At 41.5% G+C, this 26,678-nt stretch overlaps 1 protein-coding gene across 2 annotated transcripts in view; it reads left to right on the forward strand.

Annotated features, from left to right (window-relative positions):
- Positions 1 to 3,426: 3,426 nt before the first annotated feature.
- The window catches only part of znf407 (zinc finger protein 407), a 151,732-nt gene continuing 128,480 nt past the window's right edge, over positions 3,427 to 26,678 (forward strand). Inside the window, exons 1-4 of one of the 2 annotated variants that reach the window (XM_028581420.1) lie at positions 3,427 to 3,521; positions 5,884 to 6,630; positions 7,009 to 9,237; positions 16,954 to 17,068. In XM_028581420.1, coding sequence (XP_028437221.1) covers positions 5,949 to 6,630; positions 7,009 to 9,237; positions 16,954 to 17,068 — 3,026 coding nt within the window. In that variant the 5' untranslated portion in view covers positions 3,427 to 3,521; positions 5,884 to 5,948. Of the gene's footprint in view, positions 3,522 to 3,818; positions 3,890 to 5,883; positions 6,631 to 7,008; positions 9,238 to 16,953; positions 17,069 to 26,678 lie in introns of those variants that run through there. The other variant, XM_028581421.1, reaches the window with a different exon arrangement.

A 26,678-nucleotide genomic window follows, 5' to 3' on the forward strand; every position in this document is an offset into this window, starting at 1 on the left:
ATGGTCTCATTTATATTGTGCATTGATTATTATATATTTGTCTAATTATCTTAGCACAACAGAGCAAAAGTGCAATAAATACACCAGCACTTTTTGTACTTCGCACTTTAATTATTACAATTACTATTTAAGATGTGGTATTGTCTGTAAAGTCATATGTGTCCTTCTTTTATGTTCTAAGACATTTCATTGATCTTATGTTTATGTAGATTTTATGTTGATTTCTGTTACATGTTTGTGCTGTGATGTAACAGATTGTAGCACTATGCCTAAGACAAATTTCCCCTCGGGAACAATAAAGTGTATTCTATTCTGTTCTATTCTATATTATGCACTGATATTGGAAGTGGTGGGCGTGTTCACCGGGTTTGGTTGGAAGTCATAACATAATATTTGTTTGCTTCACCTGTTCACCTGGTTTTTGGACTTTGACAGAGAGGGCGTGAGCCTGGGAGCGAATGGTTTCTGTTGACCACACGCCCGCACTTACGCCTCACAGTATGTTTAGTGTTTAGTCCCTCGCGGCAGCACTTTTTTTTGACTGCTTACAGACGCAATTATAGTATTACATCCCATCTCTCTTCAATAGGCAGCCTCAGGTAGAGTGAACACAGGCTCAGCAGACTAAAGCACACACATACAAATGTCTAAAGTAAAGTGGGGGAATATTGGAGACATTTGAAGCTAGAACATCATTCCTATTGAGAGAGACTACAGGGCCGGTCTATTTAATAATGTTGCCTACAAGCTGCTTCTTCCAACTGAATAACCACTTAGGGTATCCATTTCTTTGAAGTGACTGTGGGAGCCAGTTGGAGGAATCATGTGTGGGAGTGGGGGCCTACCACAATATCTCCCAGATGGTTAATGTGCTTTATGGAAGGCAGGCTCTACAACTATATTGGTACAACACAACACTGTTTCCCACTCATAGTGATCATGTTCTGCTGTATACTGTATATGTATATATATATTTATATATGTATATATATATGTATATATATATATATATTTGACACACAGGTCTAAAGTTACTTCAGGTAACCAAACTGCTTAATAAGAATGATTGAGGTGTAATTTTATTCTAGCCTAAGACGTACACTATAGTCTAACTCAAGTCAGGGACAGGTCGATAGGCCATTTAAACAGAAGACATTTGGACTTGTCACAGTAAGAAAAGCTCAGGTGTAAATAATAAAAATTAATGATGACTGATTTTCATTTAGCAGTTTCTGTTTCAGGGTCCTGGTATAGCCCACCGTCACGGCTTAACGCATGAATAATGCGGCGCCATCGTTAATGTTGTTGGTTACACCTGTGCTTTTAGTAGGCCTATTATGACACAGAAGACCAATCAAACAGTCCTGAGAAGAGGACTAATTAGGCAACAAATTGAAAACACCTGTGTGGGTGGACCATAGGTGCAGGGTTTTATAGACCATCACTTGGAAATAGTTACAAAGATGTGAGCTATGTGTATGTGTGTGTACACACACATACACATAGCTCACATCCTTGTAATATATATATATATATCCTTTTACATATATACAGTAATATATGGAAATGTACATACACTTGTGTTTATGTATGCATACTGTAGATTGTTTTTGTAACTTGGTATCTTCATTATCTTTTTGAGGAGATTTATTAATAATTCAGACAATAATTCTTCGTTTCCAAGATGATTAAAACTAATGTTGTAGAGATAATTCCTTTTACATATCCAATAAAATGTTTTCTGTGAACAATTTTACAATGCAATGCTGGGAGACAGTGCCATGGCTGTGTCTGTACATGCCAAGGTTGATATAGCATCTAATACAGGATGGCTACTAGCCTATGATGAAATGACTGTGGATATTAAGAACAATACAAAACGTGGTAGGCTTAACTGGTCTGGCCTTAGTAGCTACTTTCAAAGAGCATAGAAGTACCTTTTATATAGACTACTGTAATAGGTGTCTAATGTATATAAAAATGTCATATATTAATTAACACTAAATGCTCTGAACTCTATTTTATTTAAGAAAGTGACCTTTTATAATGTAAAAAAGTGAAATCTTGCTTTAATGAAACTATTTTTATATGCTCAGCTTCAGGGAAAGAATGAGATTATTGTTTAGGCAGAAAAGAAAATATGAATGACAGAAATATATATTTAGAACCATTAATGTCTCTCTTTCTCTCTCATATATATATTTATACATATCTGGATGGATCTGGAAATATAGTTAACTGGTTGAAAACAACTTTAACAAAGGAATCCTACATTTAAGGGGGACTGTCTGTTGATTTCAGGGCAAAACTTTACAAGAAGCACGACGGCTAAAAAAAGAGAAAGGACTGAGGAAGTGTCCACCAAAGCCAGCCTCCTCTCTTTTAATAGACAACTAATGGAGAAAAATGAATGATGAATCCTAATGAAAAATGTGGGATAGGGGAGGAGGGGGGTATGTGTTTTCCAACCATCCATGTCATATAATTTTGACCGTGATGAATTAAAGAAAATTATTGCAAAGTAAACTGTGTATTCATTGCAGGAGGTATCATTTATCACCTCCTGACCTGTCAGACTACTTAATCAATTAATGCCCGTGCATTAATCCATCTTCAGTCTTTCCATAAAGCGAACACTGGATGTCAAATAGAAGTGGTGATTCATCACAGGCTGACCATTTGAAAAAAAAATATGCACTGTCTCTGCACATGCTGAACCTGCTTTAGATAAATAGAATAATGAAACAATATTTCTCATGATAGGCCTACCATAACACTTCAATGACGTTCAGACAGGTATAAGAAAGGAACGCAGACATTTACATGTACACTATTAAAAACTATAGCACCGTATTTACGGGTTTAAGTTTATATATGTCGGCTAACTGTTGAGTTCTCTTGTGAAGAAAATAGTTTTACCTACAGATTTTTATTTATTTTAACAATATTTTAATGGTAATCCTCACAAGAAAACTTCACCTCAGCTTCAAGATGGGTACTAAATGAATCGTTGTCAGTCAGTCATCCGGTTAATAGCCTTCTTTAAGTAACAAAAGCAATACCATTGTATAGAAAAATAGAAATTTCCAAATTCAAGAGCCGCAAATTGTGAAATCACTTCCCCTATATCTATGCACGATGCTCCGCCTGGCTCGTCGTGTAGCCTACTTTGCTGTAAAACATGGCCCTAAATGCATTACTTTCCATGGGCTGGGGTGGGTTGTAAGAGTTATAATGCTGAGCAGCAGCTATGAAAGCTTTCAAATGTCCACCCGTGCCGTCTTGGCATTCTCCACCGAGTCTTTGAAATATGACCAATTTCAATGCATGTTCAACATGTTGCCATTACTTTTTCCTTTTTCCTACAGAACTGGAATGCATCATGTGACTAATCAGCTGATCGAAAAAAAAAAAAAAAGAGCGAGGCCGTCTTCTCGTGTGACGCATGGCTCACGCTACGGTACGCCATTTGTGTCTAGCAGCAAAAAGCGCGGACAGTGGAAATAGTCGTATAACAAGAGGTAAGTTCTATTGAGGTCTGACTGTATTGCCTAATCATTACTTGAGCTGCTTTTACTGAAACGATAGACGACTCTCTGTGGTGTTTTCTAGCACTGTTTCTGCCAAATAAAGCACTGTTTCAGAGGTCGATGTTAGCCTCCTTTTTGGGCCTCTGTGCTGCCGTCGTTTTCCAAGCCATGGAACGATCTAGACCCGCCTTTGTCGCGCTTTGATTGGACTACACAGCTGATGTTGTAATTTAATTGGACGTACTGTGTATCTCGAAATACGTTTGAGAAACATGTCGCTAGTTAGCATTAGCAAGTTAGCCGCGGTAGCCACAGCCAGCAGTCAGTATCCACAACAACTTCACCTGATTTGTATGCAGGTGCGAGAGCCATTTACGCCATGTAAAAGAGTTTTCACGCAGTGTTTTACCCTATACTGTCTATGGTTTTACCCTGCAACATTGGACGGTTTGCGTCGTCGTTGGAGTTTCCAAAGAGCAGTCTAAACATGTCGGCTAACTTAATATGACTTTAAATCTAGTGAAACCGGGGACAATTTATCTAACGTTTGATAGAGTAAGCAGGTTAGCGAGTCGACAACTTGGCTATGTTGTGTTCCAAGTCTTGTTAAATGACGACGGAGTGGTACCGGAGGCAGACCGTATTCGTTGTCCGTCTCTGAATGCGGTTCTAACCGACACCATAGCCTTCTGCTCACTATCCGTTCTCCGCTGTTTAGATGGAACGTGATGATTTTCCAATTATACACCTGGAAACATAAGTTCGACACGAATTACGACCCTTAATAATTCACAATAAGTAATTTCTGCGTTCAATCTAGCTGCTCAACGGGAGAGACCAAATACACAACTTCATATTGGCTTCCTCCTTTAAATCCTGTAGTCCTATTCTACCAAAAGTACACAGTGGATGGCGGTATTGAGCTTAATAAACCCGCTCTCAACGTTGGACATTGAAATAAAGTGGTCATTGGCTGACCTTAACTGAGCCCTGAAAATCAACTTTTAAGGGTCCTATATAGCAATAGACTGAGGTGTGTAAGCACAAACAAGGCATGGCCTTTTTTTTTTTTAAACAGTCTATGGGCATGACCACACGTAAATATATAGGTGAAGGACAGTATTCATTATAGATTATAAATAACAAAGGATGAATGTAGATAAGATGAGCACTTGTTAGAGTTTACACATGAATTGTGGAAAATGGGCTAAACATAATATTTGTTGTTCAAGATGTAGTCTCGCTTATAGGGCTGCACGATATGAGGAAAATGTCAAATTGCAATTATTTTTGACTGATGTTGTGATTGCGATATGATTCACGATGTTGGAGGGAACGATACATTTTTTTGTATCATTCTCATTTTCATTGAAACGCAAATACAAATGTACTATAGTCATGTAGTGGGATTTTTGCAGGAATCTGTACTAAACAAAGATGTTTTTCTTTCTTTTCTAGTCTGTAGGATGGGATTTGTAGGGTTAGGACGTCTCTGCAGCCCCACAATACTTCATTCAAAATGGTTAAACACATATTTTTCCTTAAACAAATATTGCGCCCCCTCCCCTGCGATTTGGCTATTGCACTAGTCCATATTGCGATTTCGATAAAATTGCGATTAATTGTGCAGCCCTACTCTCTTATAGCGTTGTGTACTCGAGATGTCTCCTATATTTTATACAAACAATGTATTATGTTGTTTATGAAAGCTGCAAATAAGTAAAACACATATACACACAAGCAAATTAAAGTTTGAGTATACATGTGGCAAAAAGAAATATGCTCTAAATACAAAAATTACAAGCAAATAGAAAAGTTGCAGTGCAAGGAGCTGTCTTGGCCACTGTAAAATTAGCCTACATTGAAAATGCCCCGAAAAATACATGTTAAGACTTGCAACTGTGTAAAAGTAAAACAGAAATATGGTTGTTATTATTAAATGTTAACATATACTTTACTGATCTAATTGTGGCAATAACTCTAGCTCTTCTCAATCATGCCTACGTGCATTTAGTAATGATTCTCAAACCAGCAATACCATATGTATGCTCTGTTAAATGACAGTGACTTAAGTGGGCTTGTTTTTCCGATTTAAATAAGCAGCAACAGCCAACTCTCACGCTGGCATGTTTTTAACCAAACAATTTGGGCCTGGAAGCACTAGATGGCGACATTTACTTGTGTTAAGGCGTATAGTGTTGTTGAAGGTTTGATCACTTTTCAGAAGCTTTTGTTTAATTACACAGTTTGTGGCAAATGGACTTTACTTGTTTCCAGAATGTTCTTCCATTCACTAAATTGTGTTTCAGACAATTGAAAATGCTAAACACAACTTCTGTTTTTTTCTTTCCAGGAGTTTGATCCACCTCTGTTGATAGCGAACAACTTCAGTGTTATATAGATATAGCAGTATATGATATGGATAAAACATTGCTATCAGGAAAGGAGGCTGTTGAGAACAAAGTGCCCGAAGATGACACCAGTGGGAAGGTGAAGCCAGATGATTTGGAAATGGAGGACACTGAAAGAGACTCATCCAGTCGGACTGCCAAACCTGATGAAGCAGATGAGGAACTTACTGAGAGGCTGCAGCCGGACTCTCTAAATAAAGTTGAAGTCGAAGTTGTACCTGAAGACGGGGATAACCTCTGCACAGTTTGTGGCTTCTCAGCCAAATGTCCAAGATCACTGAAAATTCACTATGCAAGAAAGCATGGAAAAAACTCAAAGAATAGAGCTGCAAAGCCAGCTGAAAATATCTCTGACGTGAATCCAGCTAAAATCCAACAGGAAGTTGACCTGAAGACAGACGGTGCTGCTGAAGTCGAACAAAACCAGGAGTCTGACCTTGATGAGCTGAGATCAGCAGCCAGTGACAACGCCATGAACACAAGTAGTTTAACTAAAAAGGAAACAGTTTCAGACAAACAGCAGGCAGATCCAGAGGAGGGCATCTCTACGCAAGAAAGAAGAGTAAGCAAGCGAACCCCAAAACCTAAAATGATATATTCCTGCAACTACTGTGGACAAGAGTTTAGGGACAAGTCCCCTCTAGATGTGCATGTCCAGAGATACCACACCAAAGACACCCCATACACATGTGAGTATATGCCTTTCTCCAGTTCAGTCGGTTGAAATCCAGCCACACACTGAGTACATGTTTATTCTAAAGATGTTAGATAGTTTCGTGAATATTTGAATAAGAAAGATTCTATTAAAATATTGATAGATTTGAAGTCCCAAGCATTTCATGTTAATCCTACCTAAAAAAAAACCCCGGATTTGGCGGATTTGCCACTAAATATATTATTGGTATTAGGTGTTCATTTTATTTTAAATATAGAAAGAGGCAATGCTATGTCTTATTTCACTATATCTGCATGTAATGTTCAAAGTTACAATTGCACACATTCTTTTAACTGAATTGTTTAAAGTGGTTGCAAAGAGCCTTAAAGTGTTTGTTTGAAACTTTTTTTAGTTGATGCTGGTGAGAACATGGATGACAAAAAGGAAGCTGAGGATCCTGGCAGCACTCTGAAGGCTACTCCAACTCGAGTGGCAGCTAAACGTGGGCTCAGCAGGTTCCAGCTCAAGTGTGCGAACTGTGATTTTAGGGTTAGCACCTCTGCGTTGCTGGAGAGCCATGCTCGAATCAAACACCCGAGCCAGGAGTGGTACCGTTGCAAATTGTGTAACTTCTTTTCGGCCACATCTGAGTGGATGGATACTCACCTGTCCTCAGATAGGCACGTGCAGCAGCAGAGAGGGGAGAAAAGCACAGAGTCTTCCTCATTTGAAGTCTACGTTGAGACAGTAAGTAGAGACGGTGCTGGAGATGGTGCTAACGTAGATGATATGGCTCAGGTGACTAGTGGAGAAGGGCTAACCGCTTTGGCAAAAGGAGATCAGGAGGAGGCGGCCAATGCTGCGTTGGTTGACGAGGAAGACGCTGAGCTTGAGTCTCCCAAAAAGAAAAGAGGAAGAACAAAGCATGGGTCCACGACCACTTGTGGATACTGTGGCCTGGTAGTGTCCAACGCTGCTAACCTCAGTGTCCATGTCCGCCGCAAACACAGCAAGGAGTACGGCTACAACTGCACTCTGTGCAACTACAGCTGCGTGACCAAAGGAGACATGGATCGCCACTGTTTCACCAAGAAACATGTTCGGCGTGCACAAGAGTGCGCAGATAAGAACCAAGTCGACAATCAAACAAGCGTATCACCACAGGAACCCGCAAACGCACAAGCCGAGGAACCAAACGCAGCCTCGCAGACCACCGACAAAGAACCGGAATCTGACATCCCAGCCTCCAAAGAACGCAGTGGAGAAGAGCAAACTCGGTCAGACCCAAGCCTGAAAAAAAGTAAATATGACTCTGTTAATGCTTGTAGCCATTGCGATTTTGTAGCTCAATCAATCCCTTCGCTCCATCTTCACGTCAAGAGAAAGCACACCAAAGATTTTGAGTATGTGTGTCTAGCATGTAGCTACTACGCTGTAACAAGCAGGGAAATGTCTCGCCATGCCAACACAGAAAAGCACAAACAGAAAAGCCAGAAATACCTGGAACCGCTAGGAACCGCGAGTGAGGGACAAAAAGCTTTGGCACGCCCATTGGAGCTGAAGGAGGTCATAGAGCTTGTGGGGGCAAACTCTAACCCCGAATGTGAACCCCATAGCTCCACAGAAGAGTCCGACTCTTGTTCCGATAACTGCCAAGCGATGGAAAGTCAGAATACAGCCGCACCCTCGGTCGCCGCAGAGCCTGCTGATGCTGTGGCCAGTGTGGCCGGCAGTGCTGCTGAGAACCAAGCAGAGAGTGTTACGTCTTCCGGTAGTGGCGAACCAGAGCCACCCAGCGAGACAATTGGGCGGCCAGCGCCGTGCGAGCCCCAGCCGGCTCCAGCAGAACTTCAGCCTGCAGTGGATCAGCCCGCACAGCGAGAAAACCAGGAGGAAGGGGGCGAACAAGCAGACGAAGAACCGATGATTACAGATGCGAAAAGTGACAGCCCTCATTCAGATACGCAGATGTCCAAAGCCCTTCCCTTTGATGCTTGCATTGTATCCACGAAGGCCCTTGCTGAGCACGAGCTGCAGGAAGGTCTGGCTCTAGAGGGCGAGGCTGCTGTGATATGTCTGACTGGAGGAACATCGATGCCCTCCAGCTTCCTGCCCCCCACCTCCGCGTTCATCAAGAAGCTCACGCGCAAGGAATTAATGGGGGGAAAGGAAGCCAAAGGAAGCGGCTCTCGCATCCGCTGCGAGGACTGCGGCTTCATGGCCGACGGCATCAGCGGCCTCAACGTCCACATCTCGATGAAGCATCCGACCAAGGAGAAGCATTTCCACTGCCTGGTGTGCGGCAAGTCTTTCTACACCGAGAGCAACCTGCACCAGCACCTGACCAGCGCCGCCCACCTCCGCAACGAGCAGAACAGCGTGGAGGAGCTGCCCGAAGGGGGCGCCAGCTTCAAGTGCGTGAAATGCACCGACCGCTTCGAGTTGGAGCAGGACCTGTTCCTCCACATCAAGGAGAAACACGAGGAGCTTCTGAGGGAGGTCAACAAGTACGTGGTGGAGGACACGGAGCAGATCAACCGCGAGCGCGAGGAGAACCAGGGCAGCGTGTGCAAATACTGTGGCAAGGTGTGCAAGAGCAGCAACTCCATGGCCTTCCTGGCACACATTCGCACACACACCGGTATGTATCGTGCTGTATTTGCTCACACACTCTTCCTCTTTTACATATACACACACACCACTGCAGTCAGTAGGATGTGTAAAAGCAGGTCAAAGTTATTATTCCTCAGTTTATGTACAGTTTAACCCTTGTTTTGTCTTCGGGTCGAATTTGACCCGTTTTCTAAATTTCTATATCAGAAACATGGCTTTATTTTTAACTACCTAATTTTGTTTGCCCAAAAATAACATGGATGATTCCATACAAAGCGCTTCGCAAGAACTACAAAAGATTGAATCTCTACTTTCACTGAATTTGGGTTGTTTTATTAAATTTTTTAGCATTTAAATTATGTTTCGAAACCGTATCCTCACTGAACGTTGACATATACCCTTCTGTGATTATCCTTCCTCTAACATTAGTCTAAATCATTCAGAATTTCTGCTTAGTTAACTCAAGAATTAGATATGATTATTATTGACCATGAATTCCAAAAATAATTGTAAAAGTAGTGGTAATAAGTTGGTGTTAGTGGTGTTTATACATGGTGGTGAAAATAAGCATTAAACGTAACAACGACAAAAAGAGCCAAAAACATTGACAAAGCGCCAAACGTGTCGAAAAAGAGACCTAGAGAAAGGTTTTCAGTTTTGACCTGGGAGGACGGTGCAAGACAACACAAGGGTTCAAGAATTTGTTAAAGCGCTACATGACAACACAGTATAGGCAAGGTGTATATTTTTGTATTGATATTGCTTTTTTTTTATCTTATCTCCCTGCAAATATTAGAATTAGTTACTTGGTATCACATATTACCAATGCATTGTGATGCAATTTATAAACTAATTTGGACTAGAAATACGATTTTTTGATCAGAAAAATGTAGAAATACAACAAAAACTTAAGTGCAACTTTACAGTTGCTGCATACATTATTTAACCTCTTATGACTGATATGAGGCCTTTTTAATGCCTCATGAGCACTTGAACTCTCAAGTTTTACCAACAACAAAAAAATCTCTGTAGATGCACAGCTCTTGGGCCTTTGTTTTTAGGTAGAACCGTATTGAGTGGGGAGACACAGCCTCTTCTTTGGCATCTCCAGCTAATGTTAAGGCTACTATCTATTGCAGCCAGGTAATAGCTGTTTCGGTAGAGGTGAAGGTAAAGACTGATTGAGCTTCAGACCAGCAGGAGAGACGCTAATGGACCCTAGATTGGGATTCCCTGAGCAACGCTTGGTCAGAGACATGTGCGACTCATAATTGATGTGTCCATTACCAAGACTCAGTTGTAATTATAGTCAATAAGTCTCTGTAAATGTGTTAAAGCTTAGGCTAAAAGCATTGGAGGTCCAAAGAGAGGTGGGCTAATAATTTAAAATAATCAATGCAGACGTATTCAAAGCCTTTAATTTCCCTTGTGTCTGCACGTCCGTGTTTGTGTATACGCGTGTGAGCGCCTGTTCGCCTCGCGAACGTGTGTATATGTCAGCCTTCATGGCTAGCTGATTATCCTCAATCCATTAAGATTTATCTTGTCATTTATAATGCAAAGCAGGGCTGCGTTGGTCAGGGCTTCGGCTGGGAAATGTCCGGCAGGTTAAAGACACACTTTTATTCTTTGGCTTTTAACTCTGTGTGAGTTATGTGGTCCACTGTGGTGTTTATTCTTTCTTTTATTCTTAATATATTTTATATATATTTTTATGTTCTGAGTCTTCTGTGCAGCACTTTGGAAACTTTGTGTTTGTAAAATGTGCTATAGAAATAAAGTGGATTGGATTGGATTGGATTGGATAAGAACATAGGGTGCTCCATTACTTTTCCCTGACCATGTCTATTAATTGCTTTTAAAATCAACTTAATGCAGGAACGAGATGTGAGGGCGCCATCAATAAATGCCCTTCTCTGCCTCCTATGGCTCATCCCCCTTTTAAGCCCAAACCTTAATTGCACCTTAATTGAAGTCCATGCTCTGTGCTTGCCATGTGTGTACATGATTGTATGTGTTTGTGTCCGTTGTATGGGAGATGGAATGGGAATTGTTTCCACTTTCAGGCTCAGTGACAGTGGTCGGTTTGAAAAGAGATAAGAGATAATATTCCCTCAGTGTCCTCCCTGAGTCCTGGTGAAGCACTTAAAACACTGTGCTGATTATGTCATCATATGTCCATAAATGCAATGGGCTGTTGTTACTCCAGTAGAGGGATAACCAATGTATTTGCTGGGTCATAGGAATAATTCCACTTTAAGGACACAGGTTTTGTCCTTTTTGTGTAGTATGTATGCCAGTCACCTTGTGACCAAAGTCAGATTGCCTTCTGCTAAAATCCGATTGCTTAAAGCTGTAAGGATTGGAGGTTAAAATCCTGATGATTAATGTTAAGCCACCACTTTCTTCTTATTAACGAATAGTCTATATGTATTCATAATTCTACCCTGTGTCATAAATCTTGAGTTTTGAGGTCACTTACTTAGTGTTACTTAAGAAAATGAAAGCTTTGACACATATGTCTTCAAGTCAAGGGCACATTCTGTGATGACTACTTTGTTTTTTAGGTTTACCTCCTTATATTCAATTGAGTTATGTTCTTGTTTATGAGATTACTTCAATTTTACTGTTCTTATTTGTGGAAAGCACCTATTTCTCTTCATTTTGACAACATATGCCAGTTGTTATTATTGCTAAGTTCCCTCATTACAGTGAAATATTCACCTTTTTATATGGTGGTCATTTATTCTTGGAGTTTGCTAGTGGGGCTGTGGCGCTGCATGGTGGGGGTCTGCCAGTTTCTGGGCTGGGAGCACATCCAGATCCTTTTAATTAAGACCTAGTTTTTATTCACTTGATTAATCAGTGAAATCAGGAGACGTAGTGGGAGGCTGCACACAGATTTGTCAATTTGTCCCTTAAAGGAAACGTGTACACATGCTTGCATTTTGCCAATGAGGGTACAGCTCGAATTTGCATTTTGAGGTAAATTGGTCACTTTTTCACTGGAGTGAGCTGTCTGACCTCAGACTGAGCCCTAAAGTAATGGACACACATGCCCTGCGAGCATGTTTGCACGCAGGATGTGATGTGTGTTTGTAGAAAAACTAAAAATTACATTTGTAGAACTTACAAACATATACAGTAGTGTTTCCTCCAGGATTTGATGTTCTATCAAGTATAGAAGCATTTAAAGGCATGTGTAGAGCAACATGGGACATTATAATCTCCACTGATAGCAATGCCTGACCCCCAGAGACACTGTGATGAGGGAGGTCCTTAATTAAAAGTGGATGGCACTTGTAACCTATATACAGTATTATATTTATTTTATTTTATTTGTAGTCAAATCCATTTTACAACCAGATCCAGACCCAAAAGGGGTAGGTAGACCAACATTGCAAAAAAGAGTATACAATATAATATAAATACAATGCCAAAGGGGTTTTTAAGGATGATATCTGAGTTCTATACTAACCATAACCATCAAACTAAATCAGTGCATGGAATTTTGACGAAGAAGGACCAGATGCAGTAAAGCATGTATTTGTAAAGGTGGAGTCAAGAGTGAAAAGAAAAAGTAGACTGGGACAAGACTGAAGTATTTACAGCTCCAGGTGGAATTGCTGTTTTTCCATGCCAGCGCCTCCTCCTGCTGCTGCAGTGGTCGCCATGCAGGCAGTGGAGGGACTGGTGAAACACTGTGCGCAGAGGGAAGTCCCCAGGCTTCACAAGTCTTTGTATGAGCTGGCACAGGACCACAAGGAGTCAGTGGAGTAAAACCCGTCTCTCTAGAGCTCTGTCGGGGGAACTGGCAATACTTCATGAAGACAACAAGTCTTTCCCGACAGACACTAAAGAGGACAGTAGGGACGGTAAACCCCAGTGACAATGGTGGTGACCAAAACTGAACAGCTGCTTTTAACTCGAACACGAGCAGTTTTTCCCATTTCGGCTTTCGCCCTCTCCTATCCCCCCAGGGACACTGGCCTGCAGCTCTTCCTCAAGGTGTGCAGAGCCACAATTTCCACCTCACCAAACGGGGTATCCACTTACACCTCTACACCGGCTGCATAAACACCATTGAACCATAGTGTCCTTCCAGACGTATTTCTGCAGACCATGGATCTAGAGGAATAAGACAAAATGTTTAGAGTTACAAAATATAAAGAGGGCTGCCTGGCGTCCAGATGATTTTGCAGCAAGGATGTTTATGATGATTGTGGTCTTCTCCACATACCTATCCTGGGCACATAACTGGAATTGGAATGGGTCGGACAGCAAACAAGGCTTGTTAAAGGAATGTTAAATTAAAGGAGATTTTTCAGCACCAACAAGGACATTTCAGACCCAATAAAAAGAGATTAGAGACAGTGTTATTGACAGACTGAGAAGTCCCAGGAAGGTGGATCCCAGGACAGTAAAAAAAAAAAAAAAAAAAAAGACTTTCAGTACATCTCCCCTTCTCTCTACATTAGAATAGTCATATGTATATGGGACTTAATGGGTGTAGCCCTTTTTCCAAAATAAGGGTGTAAACAGCTGTTGGGATTTTTTTTTGAACCTAAGAAAAGGGAGCAGGGTTCGCTTAGTCTTTAGCTAGCTGAGACTTCAGTTTCTTACAGTGCTATACCAAAGTTAAGCAGAAGTACACAAAGTCAGGCAGCTTAAAAATGTGTTTCATTCTACTAATGAGCCATCAGTGCCAACCGAGCCATACATACATTCCCAACTGATAGTTGATGAACAGGTGTGCGCCACTATGGAGACCAGTATGATAACTCATCTGTAACCTTTCTCTAACTATTCCACACAGGAAGTTCAGTTTGTTCATTATGAGGAACACCTATTAGCTTGTGGACACCGTTATACAGTATAATGTCTTTTTCAGCTCTAGAAAGAATTATCCCTGTTGATGTCATCAAGTTTGTCTCGAGTTGGCCTTAAGACTGTCTTTGACAGAAAGTGACGTTTGAAAGAAGTGAGCATTTAGACGGCAGGGTACCTAATGAAAGTTCACATTGCATTATGGGAAATAAAGGATTCAGTGTTTTTGGAGCTTGACCCATATTAGGGGGACTAAAAGTCAGAATCGGACTCTGCTGCTTCAATTTTAACAATTCTCTTTTAATGTGTATTTGGTGAGTCCCCACTTAAACGCTGGAGTGCTTCTTTTATAGAGCTGCATATTTTAAAAGTTTGTTGCTTTTATTTACTGAAGACTGTGGCTGTGAAACTTTGTGCTTGCGAGGCTGGAGAGATGCTTTTCTCTCTCTCTCCTCCCCTCCAAGTTGCAGTTACAGTACATTCTTCACACGTTTGTGGTGATGTGCACAGGTGAAGTTTCCACATATAGAATCACGTGGCAATGCATTAACCATGTTCTTATCCACTCACTGTAAGGTAAAGTAGATATATTGGTAAGGCTACAGAGATTGAAAACAATGTGACAGATGAAAATACATTTTAACTGGTTATCTGTAACCCTGTGTGTGACTGATTATGATCATTTATACAGTGTATGCTGCATAAACGGTGCGGTAGAGCTGCAGCCAACCCGCAGCTGAAAAGCCAGACACTCTGAAGTGCTAGCTGGTTGTACAAAAAAAGAAAAAACTTAAAGCAGAAATGTATTTATATGAAATTACCATGTAATGTGTTGTTCTCTTTCTCTCTGTGTGTGTGTGTGTGTGTGTGTGTGTGTGTGTGTGTGTGTGTGTGTGTGTGTGTGTGTGTGTGTGTGTGTGTGTGTTACTTGGTGTTCTTCTCTTCCTCTCAGGAAATGAATTAGTCATTCCCTGTCCCATATGTGAGGGAGCCACATCGCTCCTATGTGGATGGCAATATTAATTTAACATGACACCGCATTAATGGTCAATTTCAGTTTCACGGAGGCTGTTTAAGTGGAGTGGTGGAGTATTAATGTGATAAGATGTGGGAACTAAGGGACGTTACATCTCTCTCCTTTCTGCCATGTCTCATACTCAGCCAGCCATCTGGACAAATCGGCTCACCACACGCCTCTCTCTCACCTCAATTTTAGGTTGCGTGCGTGAGTGAGAATGATTGTCTCTCCTTCTGTTTGTCCATGGGTGGTTATGTCTTGTGAATTTAATGTGTGTGTCAGTATGCACATGCATAGGTGTGAGGTGTGGGGTCCGGAATCTGGATGTAGGTATGTGTAGGTGTGATGGTGGGCGTGGTGTCAGTGTGTATTTCTGCCTTTTTTTGTTTACGGGTGTTGATGATTGTGTTGAAATGAAATGTTTTTTAAGTGTGTGAAAGTGTAGGTATGTATAGGGATTTTATGTGTTTATCTGTCTTATTTGTTCGTGTGTGTGTGTGCCTTTGTTGTGTCAGTGTGTATTTCTGCCTTTTTTTTTGTTTACGGGCGTTGATGATTGTGTTGAAATGAAATGTTTTTTAAGTGTGAAAGTGTAGTTATGTATAGGGATTTTATGTGTTAATCTGTCTTATTTGTTTGTGTGTGTGTGTGCCTTTGTGACTGTGTAGTAATCTGTGTGTTTGTGTGTGTGTGTATTATACTGTAGGGACTTGTGAAATGAAGAAGCTGGCTTTGCTGTTGCCCCTGTGTGGACCCCCCCGCCCCCCGCCCCCTGTGTTTATGAGCCTTGTTAGCACAGGCCTGCCTTTCAATCTTCGTTACCGGCTTAAAATTCGATGTGTCGTACTTCCAGCTCACAGCAAGTGAACCATGTATGAACGAATTAGTAATCTACACAAAGTGCTTAATCAAATCAGCGGCTGCCCCTGGAATAAATATTGTAGAACGTCTTGGGATATTCACTGCGAGAGGGTGAGGGTTTGCTCAAAGATGCGTACGTGGATATACCAGGCATGCTGCCACTTAGATTGGAGTGTCGCACTGTGTGATGCTGGCCTGAATCTGGCCCTGCCTGCCAAACAAAATATCCATTATATTTTGCCAAATGCATATGTTTAAGTTTTGTAATGATGTTTAGGCTTTATCGAATTATTTTGCTTAATTTAGAGTCTGCCATTATTTGTTAAACCATATGAACAAGTGATTTTGTCCAACATAAACAACCATTTTAGATGCCCAATTCTGAAGGACCCGCTTCCCTCTTTTAACTTGAGCTAGGAGATGTTTGTGCGTCACAAAGACAGCACAGGCATCAGCCCTCGCAGCTCTGCTCTTAAATGACGGATGGCAGGCAGAGGCTCTGCCACTCTCTCAAACGCTACCCCGCCCCCTGCACTTATTAATGACAATAATTAGGGAGAAACCTCCCAGAGAAGCCCGCCAGAGTGATTAGCGCTTTAATGATGGAATGGGAGTTAGTGAGCGCACACAGAATTGATTTACGTATTCGCCCTGACCTTTGGAATCCAATTTACGCTTCCACAGGCAAAGGAAGAGTAGGTAAGGGATGAAGGAGAGTGACAAGGATAGATAGGGAGTGAAAGAAGATGCACTTGGAGTGTGACTGTAGTTTTTATGGGGACTTTAGTAAGGGCATCTGATTTTTTTTTTTTTTTTTATAATTCTGAAGTCATTTTGGGGCTGTGAAGTAGGTTGAAGTCTTAGCACAGAACTAATAACAGTCTTACATGCCTGGCATTGAAAAATGATCTGTAATGTAAAATCTGATTTCTTCCCAGCGGGTATATAGTCATGTTTTATTAAAATTGCCACCTCTTTCTTTCAAACATAATGTTATTGTTGGATCTGAACTCTCTCTCTCCGTACTTTGTTTTGCAGGATCCAAGCCCTTCATGTGTACGATCTGCAACTTTGCAACGGCTCAGCTGGGAGACGCCAGGAACCACGTGAAGAGACACCTCGGCATGAGAGAGTACAAATGCGACATCTGTGGGTGAGTTACAAGGACTAATAAAATAAAAAAAAAATATTTAAGACAAAAGAAAGGATAAGTTTCTAAACTGGAAAGCAGCGAAATTGACAAGGCAAGGAGTGGAACAAAGGCTTTGCTATGTTACAAGTGAAGTCTGTTTGGAGACAGAGGGTGGTCAAATCATTAAAGATCTGAACATTCAAACTGAAGGTCTCGTATGTTTCCACTGTTTACTGATTAGTGTAACCCTAGTCAAGTATTTAAGTGTGTGTATGTTAGTGTTAAACTAGTGCTAATCAGAATCGGAAAAGGATTTATTGCCAAGTAAGTAACACTTACAAGGAATTTGCCTTGGCTGTTGGTGCATTAAACAAACATATTAAACATTAGTATGGAATAAAGAAACCATAAATACGGAAACAAATATGTACTTAATGTATGTTTAATGTACATATTATTATAAGGCCAGAAACAGAATTCATTCAGCCTCAGGTAAGTTCAGGACCTGCTGGCTTTTTAAAAGTGTTTCATATTTATTTAGAAATAAATGCTTAGGAGAAATACGGTTTAGTTTGCACAACAGCCGATGAGTTTTCGTGTTGAGAGTTGAAATTGAGAAGTCAACACCAGTGATAGCCAGCGAATGGTCGTGTTCCTCTCATCAGGTGTAGGGAGGTTTCATGTTGGTGTCTAAGGAGTGATCTGCTAATTATCTATTGCACAGCCCACTTTAAATTGCATTAGTCTCAAGCTAATTCATAATTCAATCCAATTTAACCCTGCCCGACCACAATAAGAGAAGTGATACTAATCTGATTTTGATTCCTTGTCAAAATTGTGAGATTCCAATCTGTAAAAAAAAAAAAAAAAACAACACATTAAAACCTTCCACGCAAACAAATGATATGCTAATCCAAAGAATATCATTTGTGTGTCTTTTGAGAATCTTTGTGTCATATACGCTGAGTTTACATTGTATTTCAAAAGGGTGAGAACTTAAAAATATACATACATATGGTATTTGTATACCACATGGAATAAAGACAAACTTCAAAGGTTATGGTACATTTAATATTCTGGTTGAAACACTAAATACATATGCTATTATTTATTTAGGAAAGAGAATAATCCATTTTAAAGGCATTTAATATTGACAAAAGCTTGCCGCAGTCCGAAAGCAATCCAAACATTTCAGTAGTAGTTACACCTTAATGTGTGAAAATGTTCTCTTCACCTTAACTGCTCCCAGGGCTTTCTTAAAAAGACAAATATGTTGCTCCTAGTTAACTCTCCTCCTGAATTAAAGGTAAAAGAAACAGCGTTTATTACACCTTCCTTATCGTTTCAGCTGTACAAATAATCCTAATTGGAAGTTAATGTAGGTAACCAGGAGCCTATAAATACCCAGTAGTGCAAGAGTGCAGTCATATCCCCACTACCTTGTACCCCCTACATGTAGACCATATGTTGTGTTCAGCTTGTTTCGTTCCCGTGGTAGACCTCCTCACTGCCTTGCCATGTTCAAATGGACGTGTTAAGCTGTTTAACATGCAGTCGGGGGAATAGAGTAAATTGTGGGATTTCCAGCCTTGTGCCATTGAGCTTCTGCGGCAAGACTCTCGCTAAGATGAAGACATATGTAGAGTTATTAGTTTCTCCCTCTGTGTAATTCTGTGTAAACCGTTCCATTTAGTTCAGTCACAGGCCGATTTTGTTCTTCTAAAGCGGAGCGGAGCGAATGTGTTTATTTGCTCCCGCTGATGTTCGCAAACATATTACAGCAGGAGCAAACAAGCTTTGGTTTAAACACAGCTTCTCCTTTAATGAGAGGAAAGGATCATGTTTCACAAGCCCTCCAGCTGAAAACCCTCTTCTCCCAAGTGCAGGAAATGTGTTGGGCTTGCACGCACACACACCCACACACACACACACAGAGAGAACAGTTCCCCAATATGCCTTCAAATGGGACTACTAAATACAGCCCCTGGTTTCACAAATCATGCGGATGGAGGAGCCGTGTGCTGCCAGTGCCAGCCACTGGTGACAAATCGGCCCTGTGTGTGCTTTCAGTACTGACTGATCACCAGGCCATCCCTCCTCTTGACTAAAGAGCAGCAAACACAAAGAAACCCCCAGAAACACCCTCATTAAGGCCAGGGCCATACATACACATAGCCTGCTCCCCTTCCCAAACTTCTCCAGTTTGATGGTATGTCCTTAAACTGAATCTAAAGCGCGTTACTGATGGATGGCCATGTTTTGCCTATAATGTTTAAAGTGAGATTACAATGCGATTAGGTTCTGCGGATACTAATGACGGGGCAAGAAAAGTATTTTTTCCGGAAATTTGTTTATAATCACCCATTACGGTAATCATTTCAATTAACAGAAGACTATGTTCAGGCTGCTTTTTTTTACAATTATAAAATGTGGGTTTCATTCATTTATTTCCTGCTTTCATTCATTTATTTCCTGCTCACAGGCTGTTGGGCCTCCATGGGGCATGGAGTTTTGCTGGTTTGGTTTATTGCCATTTTGTTTAGAGCACTGGCTCAGCATATTGTTTGTGTGTTTTATTTTATTTTTTTTTTTTTCCTGAAAGAAAATCTCCCCCCACTTCCATCGATCGCCGTGTTTTCCTTGTTAAAGTTTCAGACTGGAAGATTATCTCGGCTCTGACACTGTGATCGAACGGATGTGCTGCACCTCGGCTGTCCACCTCACTTTAGCTTCAGCTCACTGCTGCCGGTCTCTTCTCAGGAGCTGGGGGGTGGGGGGGACTTGTTGATAGTTAAAGATCATATTGTTGTGGCATTTAATTAACAAATGCAAATGCGAGGCCACGACAGATTGGAACCCTTGACCAGACTGTCAATCAAACCTGAGTGGGCAGGTCAGTGCCTTGCTCGTCATCGCTAACACTTTATAGGCTTTCTGTCTCTGCTTCGCCCCTTCTCTCACTTCCTTTTCCCCCTTTTGTGTCCATGTTTCTGCCTATCCATTTGCCTAGATGTGTCTTTATTTTCAGACTGATCTGTCTTAATTTGTCTATAAAGAACTCCTAAAGGGGCAAAAACAGCAAAAAAAATAAATCACAAAATCGGCTGTTAGCATACAAGATTTCTCATATTTAATTGGTTAAAAGATTCTCCAGCATGTGGATGGCAGATTCTTGCATTTCCTCACGCCGTGTTTTGTCCACAGTGGGGCTCGGCCACTTAATGAGCCTCCTCCTCCTCCTCCTCTCCTCCATCATCTAACAGCAAGGCCCTGGATTCAGCATTTCCACCCTCCCGCTCTCTCGTCCTCCCCAAAGATGCAATGGACATCCAGTGCTGTTGTAGGTGTTAAATTATGCATAAACAGTCTAAATGCTTTGAGGCATTGGTTTAATATCTCAGCCTGGGCCTTACAAGTATTAACACTATCATGGACATGGATTGTCCTCTTGTGGACTGGCGTTTTATGATTATGGGTCATAAGCTGCCCTGTTTCCTAGTGTTCCTAGTGAATTTGAACAAAACTTCAATACCTTTTTGCCTTCACACAAAAAAGTTAGCAACAGGGCTGAAGTTTGTCTTCTCTGTGGAGGAGGCTGCATTGTGTTGTTCCCTCCCTCCCTTCCTTGTCTCAGTTTTCTTGACTTAGTGTTGGAGAGAGTATATATAGTCATGATTTCATGTTGGGTGTTGTATGTGTGTGATTTGACTGTTAACAGGATGGGGCTGGCTCATGTCAGGGTTTTTATGTCCCCCCCCTGTCTTGTGAGATTGTCTGGTCTGTTCCCAGAATAGCCCATCAGTTCCGCCCTGCGTGGCTCATCCGCTGTAATGTGCCTTAATGCCCGGGCCTGTATGAGTAGTGTGAGGCCTGGCAGTGACGGTGGAGGAGCATCTTAGCTTGCTGCTTATCCAGAGAAAGCCGTCACTTAACTCAGCCCCTCTATTGTCTATCCACACCCCTCTCCTTCTCCCCCTGACGTGATTCTCTATAATCCTCCACCAGATTTTGGTTAGAACTCCCTGAGAACTATTTTTATGTGTTATTTTTTTTTGTCCTCCCATTTAAACATTAATGGTTGTTGCAGATGAAGAGAAGGATCCCTATGAGGATGATTATAATGTCACTCCACTGATCTCCCGCCGCCCCGAAATAATTGTACATCATCGCTTCATAACGTGTCAGAGGGACACGTTGGTGGCGTGCAATTAAAACCGCAGAATATAATACACCAAATTACTGCCTGTCAGGCCTATGAACAACACACTCGGTATTTGAGTTACACTTAATCATCACGTACATTAGCGATTTCGCTAAGATCCCTCCACCCCACCCCCGCCGCTCACACAGCAACGGCGTGATGCACACTGCTCCTTACAGGCTGAGGGATTGTGTCTGTGATACAACAGCTCTAGGGTAGCTACGTATTAACGTTAGAGTTAGACCTTTTGGAAGCTCATAATGTCCTAAATGATTTAGTTGCGCGTGTGACCAAGAGCGGGCACCACGTGTTGGCAGGAACTGGAAAACTGGATTTTGAATTCATTGAAATTATGTAAACACTGAATATTTTCCTCGACGGATTCAGATTCAACAAGCCTTTTGTGTTCGGATTGTTCATTAGTACTTTAATCAGCCTTCAGATGCCTGTAAATATGTAGTTGCAAAAAAAAAAAAAATCTAAAACACTAAGTCTGACCACTTGGAGGCAAACTACCACCAATTTTTTTTTTTTTTGTATTTTAATATACCTCATCATTTTTTTTTTTTTTTTTTTTTGTCCTAAAAGTTGAATAACTAACCTTGACACCGGTGTTGTACCCTCCAGTGCCTCCCTGAACTTCTTTGAAAATGACAACCACATATTTATACATCTAGTGAATGTACTCCTTTTATATAAATGGGCATGGCTCTTTTTTGAACTTGTTTTGATCCATCTTAAGTTATTTGTACTGAGACACAGGGCCCGGTATTTAATCCCATCAGGAAGATGTATTAATGTTTACTGCTTTGGACATTTAAGAGTTTGTGTCTGGGTACATGGTCCTCGTCAGTCAGTGTAGTCCCCTTCACCAAAATAAACACATTTTGCTCTGATGCATTTAACAAAATTTAGTGTGCCATTATCGGAAATGAAATAAGTAACGCTAAAGGTCATTTGGAAAATAATGCAGAAAGGCGGGTCTGGAAAGGTTAAGTATGTGACGGAGCTGTTCTGATGATAACGAGGGCTGCGTATGGCTTGGAGAGCTCGGCATTCTGGTTTGACTTGGCACTCTGCGATCGCTCTTTATGACCGAGACAGCTTTACAGCCCGTTACCCCCCATAACACGATAAAGCGCAGCATAATGGATTGGATGTGTTTAGTAGCCTTGGGCTGATGTTTGTAAAATTAATGTTTTTTGTAATAGAAACACACTCGTGCACAGGCACACATGCACACACAGAAAAAGAGAGGAGAGAGAGAAATCAACTTCAGACAGCATCCACATATCAGTATAAATCCACCAGTGTACAGTTTTACACTTTTTATTCTTGTTTTGGAGCTGGATTGTCAAACTTTATTTCCTCACTTCAAGTGTCGTGTCCTCGCAGATATCTCTCAGCCGAAAGAGATGACAACGAACGTATTGCTTCATTAGTTGGGTTTGTATTACAGGCCCAATACTCAGCAGAAAAGCGATGAATGCCATTAGATTTGTGTTTCAAATTACACAGCACAAGTACTTGAGGGAGATAAAGTCTGTTTGTTCAGTCAGTCTCATGTTGGTGAAAGGAGGCCTTTAAAGAGTTTGAATGGGACCCCACACAGCATCTCTGAGCGCCAGAGACAAAGAGAGAAATGTCTGTCAGCAGGTCAGTCCTATTAGGTTTTAATAACCATCTCATATTCTTTAGTAGGCCCAGAACTGGGGCCTGGGGGCTTCATAATCAAAGCATTTCACTTTAATCAAAGACAAACAAAAACAAACATTGGGTCCAGCCACTAAACGGCAAGATCAGTAGTTAAGCTAGGGAGCCAACACAGCGCATAGGCTTATGATAGTAAGTTATACTACTCTTGAGGACCGTCTAACTTAAGAAGCTTTTGCCCGCACTATCTATGATCTCAGTAGTTTCTTTTAAAACATTAAACTTCTTGTGGCCTCAGCCTTTCTCAGTTTTTCATCACTTTTTGTTTTCGTTAAATCTTAACTTGCAGGACAGAAATAAAGTAGTAGGAATCAGAATAGAGTAGTATTCTTTTTTTTTTTTTTTTTTTTTTTTTTGTCGTACAAGACCCTATCTTGATATAGACTTTTCTTTTCCTTATGAAGATTAATATCAGCTAACAAAGGCGAATTGGCTCCATTCGAAACGTGAGTAAAGTTTGCACCCCTCAAAGTCCCCACAAACAAAGTACAAACGTTATCCTTTAAAGTAGTTGAATTATTTTAAAAATGTTGCTGAACAATCCATTCTAAAGAGTTAATCATGTCATAGGTATATTGTAGGAGGAAAAAAAACATAAAGAGGGGAAAGTTAATGAGTGATTAACAACAGCAATTAAAAGATGAAGAGGAAGGCAGATGAAAAAAGGGGTGTAATTAAAATATCAGTCCTCTCATTGTCAGAAGTGCGAGTGTCATCCATTGTGCACTTATTAAAAAGCTGGGTGGAGGCGAAGGAGCAAACGGCGCTTAATTCCAGCAGCCCAAAGTGTCTGGTAATCTGCCCATGGATGGAGCTGGAAAAGGCTGTAACTCATGTTTAAGTGTTGGGGCCGTGTCATTGCAGGTTCACAGTCATGCATTTCTGTGTTGACACCCATCGTGGGCAGGGGATATTTGGCAGTCAGGAGTAATTTAACTTAATTAATGGGATGCATATATGATGGAGGAATAAAATATCTCGGCTCAGCAAAGTGGAAAAGGGGAAAGATTTAGTGGGAGTTAAAGGTGGAGGGGAGAGTAATTTGTGCATTCAGTTACCGGCTGCTTGAGAGAGAGAGAGAGAGAGAGAGAGAGAGAGAGAGAGAGAAGAGAGGAAGAGTGGGTCGGGGCTGATAAAGATGACAACCGGGAGAGAGGAGGAAGGGAAGAGGAGGATGAGAGATGGATGGTTGACACAAAGCTGAGCTGATGTGTAGAGGGGAATGGGCTGTCCCTCCATTGAGAGGGCCATCAGACTGACAACGCTTGATTTAATTGATATCCGGACTGAGCGCTTCCTCAGCGCAAACAGACACATTACGCTGGTTTGCAAACTTGTAGCAGAGCTGCCGGCTGCCAAGGGCCATTTTAATATTCATGAGGGGGCTTTTAAGGGGATTCGGCAACGGTCTCCTCCCTCCACCGCCGCCACCCGCTTTCCAACATGTCTTTACTACCAATACACACACTTTACCTTCCACGCGCTCACAGCAGACACGCAACATGCTGGTTCTCCGAGACAAACCCGTGGCCTGACGAAAAGCTGTCACGCTGCTCTTAATCTCCCCTGGGACTTTTTAATTGACTTCCTGTAGGTATAGATTATTTTCACGGCGAGTCTGATACCAAGATGTTTGATACCTTCCCGGTGACTGGCATTTGGGATGCTTGTAGCTCACCGGAGATGACGCCGTTATCTTAGTCTCTGTCTTTCTCTCTCTCTCTCTCTCTCTCTCTCTCTCTCTCTCTCTCTCTGTGTGATGGCCAGTCTTATTGGGGGAACGGGGGAGAGGTAAAATGCAATCAGTCATTGCCATCATCATAATTGAGCTGATGTACCTGCTGGGAGTGCTGGGGAAATGTTGGCTTGGGTGGAAGGGAGGCTCTTTGTGTCTGACTGCAACTGTTAGTAGCATTAGACCGATATACAGGGCAGGTATTGGCCTCTCCGGTAAAAATTGGATGTCAGCCAGTTTGTGTTGTCCAATTGATATGATGTAGTTTGTTTGATTACATACTGTATTTATTGTCAACACTACGCTGCTTGTCGCAGGTGATCTCTTAAATCTATGAAAACAATTTGATCAGATTCCAAACAATTATGCATGGATTAAGGTTATGATTAGTAGATGGGTCAAGTAAATTTGTATAGCCCAGTATTGCGTATGGTGCCTTCAATGAGCTTTACAAGCCCACAACATCAGCAACCCAGCCGGAATAAAAACAGTTGGGTGTGGAGCTGGAGCTGGGAAAAAGAAGACAAAAGTGGATTGATTTAAGATTGAGACTACTGTATGTTCAATACCAATATCGATTGGCCCAATGTTGTGTCCGAGGCTTTTTACCTCCTGGGATTCAAAATCTCAATAGAAACGACAGAAACACTGAGCTTTTGTAAGTTTTCATATATTTTGGCCTTGAAAATGGTGACATTTCAAGTTATGAAATACTGGCACAAACTGCTGTCAGTGGCTTTATTCCAAAAACATTGTTAGTGATACAAGACTTCATTTCCATTGGTAAGCCAAATACCACTCTCACGTTGTGTATCACTAAGTGTGGCCCACACATGCTCATACCAGGCACACAAGCAGACCGTGCTTCCTCCTACACACTACCACCTATTTACACACTTGTACACACACAAACTTGCCTTTTCGATCATGACAAAAATCTGTACATACTACATTGTGATTTAAACAGGCGTTGGATCCCAAAATAGGTTCTGGTGGGCCAGCAAGGATCCACAGTGGGAGCTAATTTTATTGTTATTTTCAACCCATGAGGAGTGATCAGAGAGACAGAATGTATACTGTGAAGTTTCTTTGGCTTTACTCTCAGCAGTCTTACAGTAGAAGGACAGTTATGTGATTTGTGTATTATTACAAACACACACTATCTAGACTGTTCTCAGATTTGTTAGCCATTATCTTTATGAATAGGGTTCCATTTTCTATTGGAGATCTATTGAGGGGTTACATATCGTGTATCACGAGATCCAGAAGATCCTCAGATTTATGAAGTGATATTGACCATTGTCTATGCGAAACCAATAATAAGCCATGATGAATGGCTGACATTAGTGATGGAATTACATCAACCTTAACAGGCTATTGTATTAACACACCTAGCCGATCCCGCTCCTGCCGTTTTATTGATTAATTGCTGACGTGGATGGATTAGGGGTTGCGGGTCCTGAATCGGTGGCTGATTGCTAGTCAACCATAAACCGGAACAGCCACAGTGGGCCCTCAAGGGCAGTATTCATGCTCCCCAACCTTATGGTGATTCCTTATCCTGCTCTGACAAGAGGAAAAATATTCGGCCATAAAAACGTTGGTATCACCAGGCTGACATATAAAGCCCTCCGTCAGTCCCTCCCTCCCTCTCTCTCTCTCTCTGTCTCCTCTTCTGTGCTGTGTCTCCTTAAGCTCTCAGCCGCTCAGCACACCCGTCGGACTCTGAAATCACCCATCCTCCTATGCACGTGTAGCTACAGTCCCTCAGGTAGCCCCAGCTTTAAATATGAGCAAATAATGGCGGAGTGAATGATGCTGCCTGTGTCCTTGACTGGGATCCTCTGTGTGCTATAGCCACATCTCACTGTCTCCGAGCCCCGTGGGACACATAAAACACCCTCGTAGAAAAACTCCCGAGGCTTGTTGGTGGCATCCGTTGGATGGATGCAGGGATGCAGAAAGGCAATGAGGTCTTTGTG

The sequence above is a fragment of the Perca flavescens genome, chromosome 6, assembly GCF_004354835.1.
Source record: "Perca flavescens isolate YP-PL-M2 chromosome 6, PFLA_1.0, whole genome shotgun sequence".
Taxonomy (NCBI): Eukaryota; Metazoa; Chordata; class Actinopteri; order Perciformes; family Percidae; genus Perca; species Perca flavescens.